This window comes from Nothoprocta perdicaria, unplaced genomic scaffold (genome assembly GCF_003342845.1).
Source record: "Nothoprocta perdicaria isolate Ctin4 unplaced genomic scaffold, notPer1 scaffold_150, whole genome shotgun sequence".
Taxonomy (NCBI): domain Eukaryota; kingdom Metazoa; phylum Chordata; class Aves; order Tinamiformes; family Tinamidae; genus Nothoprocta; species Nothoprocta perdicaria.
The window spans coordinates 74,080-85,820 of record NW_020454650.1 but is presented as its reverse complement, the minus strand read 5'-3'; the positions used below and the strand labels follow the sequence as shown (position 1 = coordinate 85,820).

Below are 11,741 nucleotides of genomic sequence, written 5' to 3'. Positions count from 1 at the left end.
AAGTTCTGCTTAAGCACATTGACCAAATTTAGGCACTGTAATCATTTCAGCTATCGATGTCTCAAGGGAAAATTTTTCATTTAGTTAAGGTCTAGGCAATTAAAAAAATGACAAGCTTCAAGGTTATTTATTCTCTTCCAAGAGACTAACAATTTAGCATTAGAGTATTTAACTTTCGCAGGCCAAAGAGGAGGTTGGAAAATTCAATAACTGTAATTAGATGTATGTAGCTCTTTCCTTTAAAAGGATAAATCTAATAAATCACAGTTAATACTTTTTTTCTTGTTAAAAACAATTTATACACATATAAATTTTTGTCTGGAAAAATAGGGGAGGAAGAGGAGGAAAAAGTAGGCTGCCTTTGAAGAAGGATGATCTGGTAATATTTGCACTGCTCTGGTTGCCCAGTGTCAACCAGAACTTCAGTAGGAATGAGCTGCAGTCAATCTAATGGGTTAAATGAAACTTAACAGTTTATTCTAGTTGAGAACTACTGGAGAGCTACTGTTGTGCTACATACAGCATAGTAATAGAAACACAGTGTGTCAGGAAAGTAGCTTAAATTACAGGAATGCAGGTTAAGACACGAAAAAGCAGCAAAATTTTTGATCTTGAATATTGACTTCATCCAAGAAAACTCAAGTTGCATTACAAARGTAGGGAGTACTATTAATCCAGTTTTAAAAATAGGAAAACCAGTAGACCTGGGGAATAAGGTGCATCCATGTAAGATTTTACAATGCCAAAGTAYAGACTCCATTTTACAGCTCAGTCAAATTGCACCCCCCCTTTTTTTAAAAAATACTTTCCACATTTTATTTCAGCAGTGATTTTAATTTGAGTCCTTTGATAGAAAAGCTAAAACCAAATGCCTACAAATCTTATTAATTAAAAAGAGAAATATTTTCTCCTTGAGCAGAACTGCTTCTACTTCGTGGCATATTTCATGGTCTAAGAATATTGGAAAAAAAATTAAGACTGATTATAATTAGTATCCTATTTTTTCCCAGTTATTTTTTACTCTGCCTTGGAGATTGAATGGATTTTGCATTTTTATTGTAAGGGATCATTATTTTCCCTAATATTGGACACTGATGCCATCCAATTATACTGTACTTTTTGCCTTTCAGGAGCCTTATATAGCAACAAATACTTCTTGTAATACTTGTAACAAAAGTAATTATTTTTTTTTTTACAGAATTCACCCTCTCATTGCCTAAATGAAATCAGCAGCTTATTGTTATTGCCTGCTTGCTCCTAAATATTTGGGGGCAAGAGGAGGGGAAAAATTCCTCCATTTACCAAAGAAAAAGCTCTTTAGAAGGATAGAATGATGAGAAACATAGTGCCTAAAAATATTTAACCTAGTTATACTGCCAGGGCGAAGGAAATGTCAGCAGGGTCCTTGAGGGACTGCAAAATGAAAATCAATTTTCATGTCAGTCCGTTATGTTTATTTACCTTTCCATTCTATGAAACCACATGCTGTATCTGGAATACAGCCCTCATCAGGCACTTTATAGTGCAAGCTGTAAACACTTAAAGTCCCTACTTTGTACTTCTCAAGTTGGTGAGTCTTTTGCCRGGGGACCATGATGATGTAAAATGAGGTCTTGAATCAAAACATTAGAGGTAATGCTTCATTTCTGCCTATTAATAAGTTCACCCTCACAAAAACTAATAAAATGACAGAAATGCCTTTGACTGTTCATTTATGATCAACTCTTGCTACATTGTGAACCACGTTGCTGAAATATGTACAGGCACTATCAGAAAGGGGCTGCGTCTAATCAGTAAGTACCTCTAATTTGAGTGAAAAAGGGACCTTAGTGTCCAGTATCATTCATAAACTTCACTGCAGCCATGCGACAAAGCTAATTGTATTCTTGGCATGGTTTGCAGTGATTGCTCTGAAAGTGCTTATTCACCATTTCTTCAAATTTATTATCTAAGTTCTTACGTATGAAATTAATTAACACGTTTTCATCTTGTCATCTATTGGGAAATGGCTATGATGTATGAAGTAAGAACTCACATCTAGCCAGCTGGATGGATGGCTCTCCTTCACATTACACCATCAGAATGACTATTTTTCTAGGTCTTTTTCACATATAAGTAAAAGGTAGTTAAAGTAAGGGCTGAATAATTTTTTAGAGTAAAACAGAAGGCAACTTTTTAGAACATTAGGTTATATAATTACAGATTTCAGTTTCCTTATACTGAAGTCGGGGCACACATGCAAAGGCTTCTTCAGAGCAAGATCAGGCCCAGAAGTCCAAATTTACCTCAGTGCAAAAACGTTCGAATTTAGGACTGAAACTATAATTCCTATAATTCCCGAGACGCCTGTCCATGCTCGACACCACAGCAAACCTGCCTGCAGGATGAGACCTGTGCAGCTAGGCAGGCAGGGCTGGCTCCCGGCCGCTGCTTCAGCATTGAGGTGTTACTGTGCGTGGCCACCACGCACGCTTGCTCCTGGAATGTACCCTGGCCCTTCGAATTGAAGGAAGCATTACCAGGAACGGGAGAGATTTCACGTTACTTTCCAAGAAAAGGGAGAATTCTGGTCAGAAAATGAGTCTTCCCAAATCATGCATCAAGAGGATACTCCCCAAATTGTATATTGAGAGGATACTCCACACAAAGCCAAGTTATTAAGAATACTGGGATCCCAGGGCTCATGTCTCTTTAATACCAAGAGATCTCTGCAGCTACTTTTCTTTTTCTACTGATAGTCAGAGCTGCCTGCCCCTTGCTTCTAGCATTACACATAATTAGTAGTTATTAATGTAGCCATATTTTCCAAACATAAGTACCCAGGCTGACTCACGGGCACAGACAGTAGATCCCCTCCACGGGACAAAAAGCAGAGATGCAAACAACTCGGCAGCAACAACGGTCCCATGGGTACTCTCTGTAACATCATGCACTGTATCAGCTTTGTCTGATTATACCTGCAGGAGAGACACTGCATCCTTTAGCGCTGCTCCCACTGTGAGGGTGATTGCAGAAGAACAGGAATATGCTTCACTGCRACCCAAAGCAGCTCACTATTCACGTTTGCCTGCACTGATTTTCTCCTATCCTGCGACAGAAATAAATGTACAAGAAATTGAACCTGCAGTGGCTGACAAGACAGAATATGGGGGAAAAAAAAAAAAAGCTATTCTCATTATCTAACCTTAAATATGGGCAGTGTAATAACATTTCAGCTTCTGCTCTCTTCAGAAGTTGTGATTCGCTCTACGTTAGCGGGATAACATATCACTGCTCCATCGTCACAACACAGGTGCTGTGGTGCATTTGGTAAGAGTTCACACCGACGTTTGTAAACCCCGTGTTATGACTGCAGCAGCAGAAAACAGTGTTTAGTGTTAATGCTGCTTTCCTGGAATACATTTAGAAGGCATTAAGAGAGATCATCTACACAAGCACTACAGAATCTTTGTCAAAACACTGTCAAGACAGAAAATACATGCAGTGCTGGAGGGAACACGTCCTCTCTCAGCGACAAAGAACCCCGTGGATCATCTCAGCAGATGGTTAAATCAATCAGTAGTTTCCCWCACATCGGTGAGCTCTCAGCACTTCTGCTTGCTCAGGAAACTACTTGTATGGTTGTGTTCACTCCCCTATGCAGCCAGACAGCACTGCACTGCTTGAGATTTCAGCAGTGCTAGGGACAACAATGAGTAAACATTTTTATTAACTCTCTCATTTAATGAGAAACACTACTTTATTCATAGAAGTCTCTCTGTTGCCAAGATTTTTTTTTTTTTTTTAAGTCTACATTTTGGGACTAAGCTATGAGAAAGGTCTTTTAATACCATTATGAATGTAAGCATAAATCAAAACATCTTTAGGAAAAACAAAGCTCCCCCTAGCTAGTCCAGATAAACATTGCTCAGAAATACAATTGTCACAAGTTCAAAGGCTGAAACTTTAAATTTTTGTGATGTCTTTCACTATATATTCTCTGCTTCTCAGCATCCATCTATTACAACAGTGTATGATAATGCCAATTAAAATATGATTAAAACACATATTGATGCTATGCATCAATGATGATTTGCATTAGAGGGACAGTGATGCACAACACAAGGAATGAAGTCACCTCATTTTAACATCATGCAAGACAAAGATATGGGTATCAGAAATACAAATGGTAAGAAAGCAAGCAGATTTACCTGGAGTAGTTACTGCACTCTGTTCCTGCTCTGTTTCATGTTCCTCTCAGGATAATCACCCCCTAAAGCCTATTTCCCACTTCGCACTAAGTATTTGACTCTCAACATGTGTTCTTCATTACCGAGTAAAGATGTGCCAGATTTTCAGAGAGAGGGGAAGAGGAAGGGGGAGCAGAAGCCCCCCATTGCCCCCCAGTTCTGCCAGTCAACCCTGGGGCTGCGGGTGGGCAGAGGGCTGTGCCGGGGAGAAGGCGCAGTGCATGCAGCTCCTCTCGCACGGCACTTCCCTTCCCTTCCCTTCCCTGCCAGCGCCGCTCGCTCTCGGAGGAGCAGCCTGCAGCRGCAGAACGAGAGGATTTCTCCAGAGCTGGTGGAGGCGAAGGAGGGGGTGTGAGGGAAAGCAAGGGAGGAAAGCGCTCGAGAAGCGTCTCCTCTCCCCGGCTGAGGCAGGCTGTATGTCCCCGCTGCGCAGGGGTCTTCTGAGGATAGACACACAAAAGATCTGGGATGCTGAACGCAAGGAAGGCAGCTAAAATCGCCAAGGTTAGGCAAAGCGAAATATTAAGTTTCCAATAGCAACATCAACATGTCCCTGGTGCAGTTGCTGCAACGTGATGTGTGCTTTGAGGCAAGCAGCAATAATGTGAGATAACAGCTTTGGCCTGAGGTCTAGCAATAAAATCGGTCTTGCTCTACTACCTGTCCCCAAGATTCACTGGTGCTTTTTTTTTTTTTTTTAATTCTAAGTTTAAAAAACACCCTTTTTTCTTACTGTATTCTTTAATACTGCCTCTGCTGAAAAGCTTTCACAGGTGCTTTGGCAGCTCTGCTCAACAGCCAATTTCTGGATGGTATCTTCAGTAACCACACAGGAGAAAAGCTATTTTACATGTACAAAAAGCAAACCCATACAGAAGGCATGTTAGAAACAAAGAGAAAAATCACACTTCTCTCCTTTATGATTGGGGCCAGGCTCATGTAGTCCCCATGAAACTGCAGGGTAAAAGCCCTGTGGAGACTCTTGCTTTATGCATGAGGGCCACTCACCTAGTGCTAGGAGGAGAGCTGATGCCCTGTGGCAGTGCAGGGGTTTCCTCCAGCCCCACATGCCACACTTACCTGCTGGGCCTCATGGTGGCCTAGCATGTCCCCAAGGCATCCCCATCCCCTCTCCTGCATTAAATAACAGGTAGCTGAAAGATCTGTTCTCATGCATATATTGCTAACAGAAGGAAGATTTTTTTAAAGGATCTCTAAACAAGACTCCGCAGTCTCTTATCTTTCCCCACTTGAGCTATAAGTGATATGAATCCATCCCAGTGATATGATACCCCACCAGCTATAAGTGATATGAACCCACAATTTAAAAACCTTACTTACAATCATTTTTTAAAATATACTATTCTGTTAATAGCATTTGCAAAAATATAGTAACACTTCGTAGCCTGGTAATAATAGTTCACCAAAGCTTCCCTCTGGGAGCACTTGTATCCTGATGTGGTTTATATATGCTAATTCCTATGCAAATGAAAACTCACTGACACATCCTATTATAATACTTGCCCATCTGATACATGCACTTGGTGAAATCATCACGCTGCTATCACGCTTGGGAAGGAGAGCATATTCCCCAAGCCGTTCGGGAAGCACACGTGTTGCTGCTACAGTAAGAGCTGAGACGCGGCTCCCTCGTGCGAGTGCTCCGGCAGGTGGGTGTTCTGCATGACTCAATGGCGTGGACAGTGGGTGGCAGCAGGTTACCGCTTCTCTGCTGCCTTATGTAAGGAGCACTGCAAGMTCAAGCCTTTCAAAGAACTCATCAGAGTTTAAGAAATCAACTAAACGTGTTCTGGCCTTTAGGATTCATATTCTCTGTTCTAAAGAGCATCAGAACTATTTTTCAAAGGGAAACCTGAGATTTCAGTCATTGTGTTACCTGAAGCTTTAAGGTAAAAGAATGGTAAGACCCATAACAAAACCTCAACTGTCAGCAACCTCATGTAACACGTAAAGAAGAAAATCCCCAACAAAATCATGTTGTCAGCAAATGAAAACGGTGACAACTTTCCAGAAAGGAGAAGCAAGTAATGCAAGCTGGGCTGGGAGTGTCGTGCTAATGACTCATGGAGCCAGCTGGGACACAGATTGAGAAAGGGGAAGGGGCTGGTGCTTGGAGGGGAGGGAGACACTCACTCTTCATGGGCCCGGGGAAGCACCAGCCCAACAGGATCTGCTGGGTGTTCCCTGCACTAAAAGCATCTGAGCAGGTGGGAGCTCTRTGACAAAAAGGCCATGTAATTGCTGAAAGACTTTCAAAACCAAAACACTCTTCTGAGGCTGAATGCGGAGGCTTCTAACRAGCCAGCTGAAGGGAAAAGTCATTCACTCCGACCACTCTTGTGCCACTTACCTTTCCAGAAGCTGGTTCTGGGTGTGTGTGCCAGCTGCTAACCTCCMTGTGCAAAGCTAATACCTGACTTCAAGCAGCCCTGAGCAAGAACGCCACTGAATATTCTCTCTACCCCTGAATGAACACACCACTGCTGGGCAGTTGAGTACATCTCACGCCTGGGCTGCCCGGACCAGTGCAGATCATGCCATGCTCCTGTACATGCAATGCCAGGTCACGGAGCAGGAGCAAAGCTTGCAGGAGTCTTGATCTAAGCTCCAGAGGCTTGATGGGTCTGATGCATTCGAAATAAAGGACTTGTGGTTTTATCTCTCTCATGTATCACTCACACAAGTGCMCATAACAACCATCCTGTTGCAAAGTTTAGGCTTCTTGCATCTGTATATCAGAGATAAGTAGAAAAGCTGATGTGAATGGTGATTGTTATAGCGTTGGAGACCCCAAGGCTTCAGACGAGACCCAGGGAACTGTACAAACAACACAACACATCCTTTGCCTGGAGGAGCTAATCATCTAAACGAAAAAGACAGACAGAGAGTTGGAAGGGAAGCAGAAGCACGGGAAGGTGAAAGCCATTTGCCTAAGGCCACCCAGCCAGGCAGTTAGGGAACCAAAAATAGAGGCTGACCCCTGTGATTGTCAACCCATTGTTCCCTCCACCAGACTGACTCTTCTATGGTGGATGTGACATTAAATTGTTATTTCTGTTTCACTGCTGTCATTTTTAAAAATAAAACATGACAGCATGTCTCTCCACTGAGATTCTTTAATCAAAGCCCAACAATCATGTTTAAAAACAATACTGCAAAAAACTTTGACTAAGAGAAGAAAGCAAAAGAGGAAGGCCCCAAGGCACAGGATTTGGAAAGCACATCATGATTACCAGCTGCCCTCCTGCTACTACAGAAAAGGGTTACTGCAACTTGAAAGGCTCTCACAACTACCGATTCTTCCAAAGTAAGGTTTGGACAAGTTGTCCAGCTGATGAATGCTATATTAGGAAACCAAAAAGAGGGGTAAAAGGATTAAATAACCATATCCTAATATGTAGGATAACMATATTAACTTAGCATATCCTAATAAATATTGTAAGGATATGGTTGCCAGAGCTCTGAATCCAGGACAGTAAGTTTCCCTATGCACAACCTTTCTGACAACTGAATCACAGAATCACAGAATATTCAAGGTTGGAAGGGACCTCTAGAGATCATCTAGTCCAAACTTCCCGCTCAAGCAGGCACACCTACAGCATGTGGCACAGGGTGGCATCCAGGCGGGTTTTGAAGACCTCCCTGGGCAGCCTGTTCCAGGGCTCTGTCACCCTCACAGTAAAGAAGTTCCTCCTCTGAACAAGATCCTGAAACCTTTGTACACCACTCCAAGCTGCAGTACAGTTCTCCTTCAAATAAAACCCTTTCATGTTACTTTTAGGACAAAATATGAGGTATATATTTTTTTTTCTAGAAAGATCCATATTTATATTAAAAAAAAAAGCACAAAAGACTTTGTCGACTTTACTCTAGGCATCACAAATGTAAAACAGGGAGGCTTCCACCAGCGGGAAACTGAAGCAGGCCTTTTTTCAAAAAATCTCTCCTAGGCATATGACATAATATTTGTAGTCCTCAGCAGGAGGAACTGCCGCAGATGCACCTGTCTAGCAGAAAAGAGGAAGAATTCAACTACACACATGTCAACATAACAGCAAGACACTCTGAGTGCATCAATATTCTACCTATTAACTCAGGAAACACAGAGTATCATTTTCAGAAAGAGAAGTATGTCAGGATATCATGCTTAGATGTAACAGAAGGAAAGTACCTTAAATATTTTATTATTTACCATTGTTAAAAATGCTGTTACATCTGAAGCAACAAGGAAACAGACTTCAACACATTATTAAGCAGTGATCTTTAGTACTTGCTCTAGTTTTGAAAAAGGAGTTTAGCGCCAGGAGTTTATTTTTTCAAGCACTAAAAATGTTATTATTTCTAGTATGACTTTATCTAGAGTTCTGTATGTCTATGATACTGGTTTTTGTGTATCTGCTTCTATGATACACAGGATACTACAAATAAAAAATCTTTCTGGAGGTAAATGGCAGAAAGAGTTCCACAATTTCGCATTTCGAACTCTGCCTGGCTTCCTTGATCGATGAATTCCTAAGATTGATAAGCATTTCTTGAATGGAATTACCTACAGATCAAGCCTTTCAGAATTGTGTGCATATCCTGCACTGTATTTGGAGAAGACAGTGTGTCTTCTATACAGCTGCATAAAACCCATAGGCTTATGGGTGCTGTTAGAAAACAATATAGTAAATATCACTAGCTGCAATTTCTTACATCAATATCCTCTTATTTAAATTAGCAGGAGGATTAGAAGGTCTTACAGAAATTAGCTCTACTAACTACTAGTTTACTAGCTTAAAAAAAAAGTACTTATTAAAATATTTTAAAACCCTTTGCTTCTGAAATATGTCTCAGAAAGAGTTGTTTTCAGGATTTAAGGTTAGCGTGGTGAGCCTGAAGAAGGGTTGTGGGACCTTTTGTTATTGTGGCAACCAAATAGTTACAAGTTTTCATTTCTTATTTGGGCATTTTCAATTTCAAACCGGCATCTACAAGCAAACAGCAAGATTCATATCCGACCATTGTGTTTGTCAGAAGCAGAAAGATCCCTCACTTAAAGAGGGTTTTGGTTTTTTTCCCCAAGGATCTTACTATATTTAAAAATAGAATGCATCTGATACAAGCTAAAATATTGATGTTATTATTCCAATGACAGTGTTGGTAAATGAACAGGTCTTATTAAAATTCAACAGTCAGATACTAAAAACTGTGGCTATGGCAACACTACCTTCTTGTTGTACTCCTCACAGTACAGTGATATTTCAGAATATAACATTGTCAAACTAGAGTTAGAGAAACAAGCTCAGGGAATTTATGTAGTGTACATCTGTTGGAATATAATAACTGCGACAAATTCAGTGAAATGTTTAAGCTTAAAAATAAGGATTTGTAGAAGACAAGGTTTAGTAAAGTAGGAAAACCGAAGTTCTGGATTCCTGTCCGCATGACCTGAACTCCTGCATGTAATTCAAACTGCACATGGATTTTAGCTCAGTATGGTTCAAATCTGAGTATTTTCAGAACCTACTCTCTTTAACATTTTCAAAATGAAAAAAAAAAAAGTCTCCAAATTGAAGGAACTCAGTTTGGAGACCATATTTGATCATTTGTAGAAGTCTCATTAGTTCTACATTAATTTCACCAAAATCACCGAATCACTACCTTGGGCCTGGAAAAAGTCATAATATGCTATTATGTTGAAAATGCAACATTAACCAACATGGACACAAAGTTTCCATGTTAGCTCACATAACTTAGGAAAGAACTTTTGCAATGTATATTCTCACACGCACACATTATATATATGTTACTATTTTAATTCATTATATTCTACAAAAGTGAAGCAATAAAAATAATGTTAATATAACTCACATTTGGACAGGATCCATCTTCCAATGTTGGTTTTTTGCTCAGTGCCCTTAGAAAAGGTTATAAAACTTCTCCCTGCCAACCTGAAGAAAATGAGCACGACCTTTCCTGCTGCATCTCCAGCAGGCTGCCCGTAGCGTGCCCAGGGGTCTCCGGCAGCAGCAGAGCCCTGCTGCGCGCAGCAACAAGAAGGCAAGGAAGAGTTGATATCCCCTGCACAAAGAAGCCTGTGGTTTCTCAGCGTGAGGAAAAATCCAAGAAGCTGCATGTACTGAATTGCTGAAGTCCTTAGGAATATTCTTAATATGGAGCACATGGATGGCTCCATGAAACAGAGGCTCCAGAGCTCATTCTGGTGAGTGTGTGGCAACCTCTGTGAAGCCAGAACTCCCTGCCTCACAGAGCAGTGCTCTAGATGGAAGATTTTGTTTGGTACCTGTATAAATTCACTTCCAAATTGGAAAGAAAGCCTTCCCATTGATATTTAAAATATTATAGCAACATACCCCTTTACAGACATGAAACACAATTGTTTTTACACAACACAYCTAGTATCCTCTGGAATTCACTGAGATGAACAAACCCATGCTCCCCACTGCTGTTAATGAAAACAAGGAACAAAAGGGCTGGGAACTGAAGCAACAGTCTTGCTCCCTGCTGTCTTCCAGCACCTGCTGCTTTCTTCATGCTTTGAAATGAAACCATCTTGCAAAACTGACAGAATTATGACAGTGTCGCATGGCCTGTGGCATCTTCACAGGCACCTCCCTTGTGCAGGGAAGTCTCCCTTGCAGATTTCTACTGAAATGCAGAGAAAGATAAATAGACTCTGTAATGCAATTATCTTCTAAGCATAAAAGCAGCAAAACGATCAGCAAAACAAGCTATGAAACCACACAGAAATAAATGAAACTAATTAGTTATAGGAAGTGTGCTCCAAATAAGTTACCTATGTGGCTGTCGGGGTGTGTGTAGCTGAGGTCTGAAACATATGGGAACCTGGCTCGTAAGGTACTGCTAAGTTTAGCTGACACATATCTATCTGCTGTTCATTACTCTGATAAATTTGAACTCCTCTGAAAGAAATGTGCTGCTCTGGAAATGTACTGTAGCTGGAACATTTTGAAAAATATATATCAAGGTGGCCCTGCAGTTTCTCAGAATGAAGCTAATGAATGTGTTCTTCCCATACACGAAAAAACTGCAGCGGGGAGCTTCTCTTCAGGACACCTAGCTCTTGTCTGCAGTGGAGGCAAACACTGAAGCAGACACAGGGAAGCTTGCATGACCTCCCTGAAAGTGCACAGAACCTGGCAAAATACATGATTTGGAGAAACCATCCTACAGTTCAGAGGAGTCTATGTAAAGCATCTCGAGTCAGTTTTTCCCCAGTTCTACCCCAAGTCCTGCACACATGCCCTGAGAATATGTCACCCTGGTGGAAAATCAGATCCTCTGCTAAGACACTCTGGACCACACACACACATACACACACAGACTGCAGGAGGAACACAGCGACMAAGTGTCCCGCTTTCTTCTCACACCTCTTCCCAAAGGATAACAACCTAGGAGGCCTCTTGCCTCAAGTGCCAAAGTCATGCAGGGTGTGCGGAAACACACTCACCCTGCTAAAGACACTTG

The 11,741-nt window shown here is 41.2% G+C and overlaps 1 protein-coding gene across 4 annotated transcripts in view; it reads right to left on the bottom strand.

Annotated features, from left to right (window-relative positions):
* MYRIP (myosin VIIA and Rab interacting protein) overlaps positions 1-11,741 on the bottom strand; it is a 119,065-nt gene that overhangs the window by 68,644 nt on the left and 38,680 nt on the right. The window contains exons 1-3 of one of the 4 annotated variants that reach the window (XM_026034827.1): positions 4,191-4,237; positions 3,185-3,349; positions 2,958-3,088 (exon numbers count right to left, since the gene is read on the bottom strand). The exons of the other annotated variants lie outside the window; for them this stretch is intronic. Coding sequence (XP_025890612.1) covers positions 2,958-2,977 — 20 coding nt within the window. The 5' untranslated portion in view covers positions 2,978-3,088; positions 3,185-3,349; positions 4,191-4,237. Of the gene's footprint in view, positions 1-2,957; positions 3,089-3,184; positions 3,350-4,190; positions 4,238-11,741 lie in introns of those variants that run through there. 4 annotated transcript variants of the gene reach the window in all.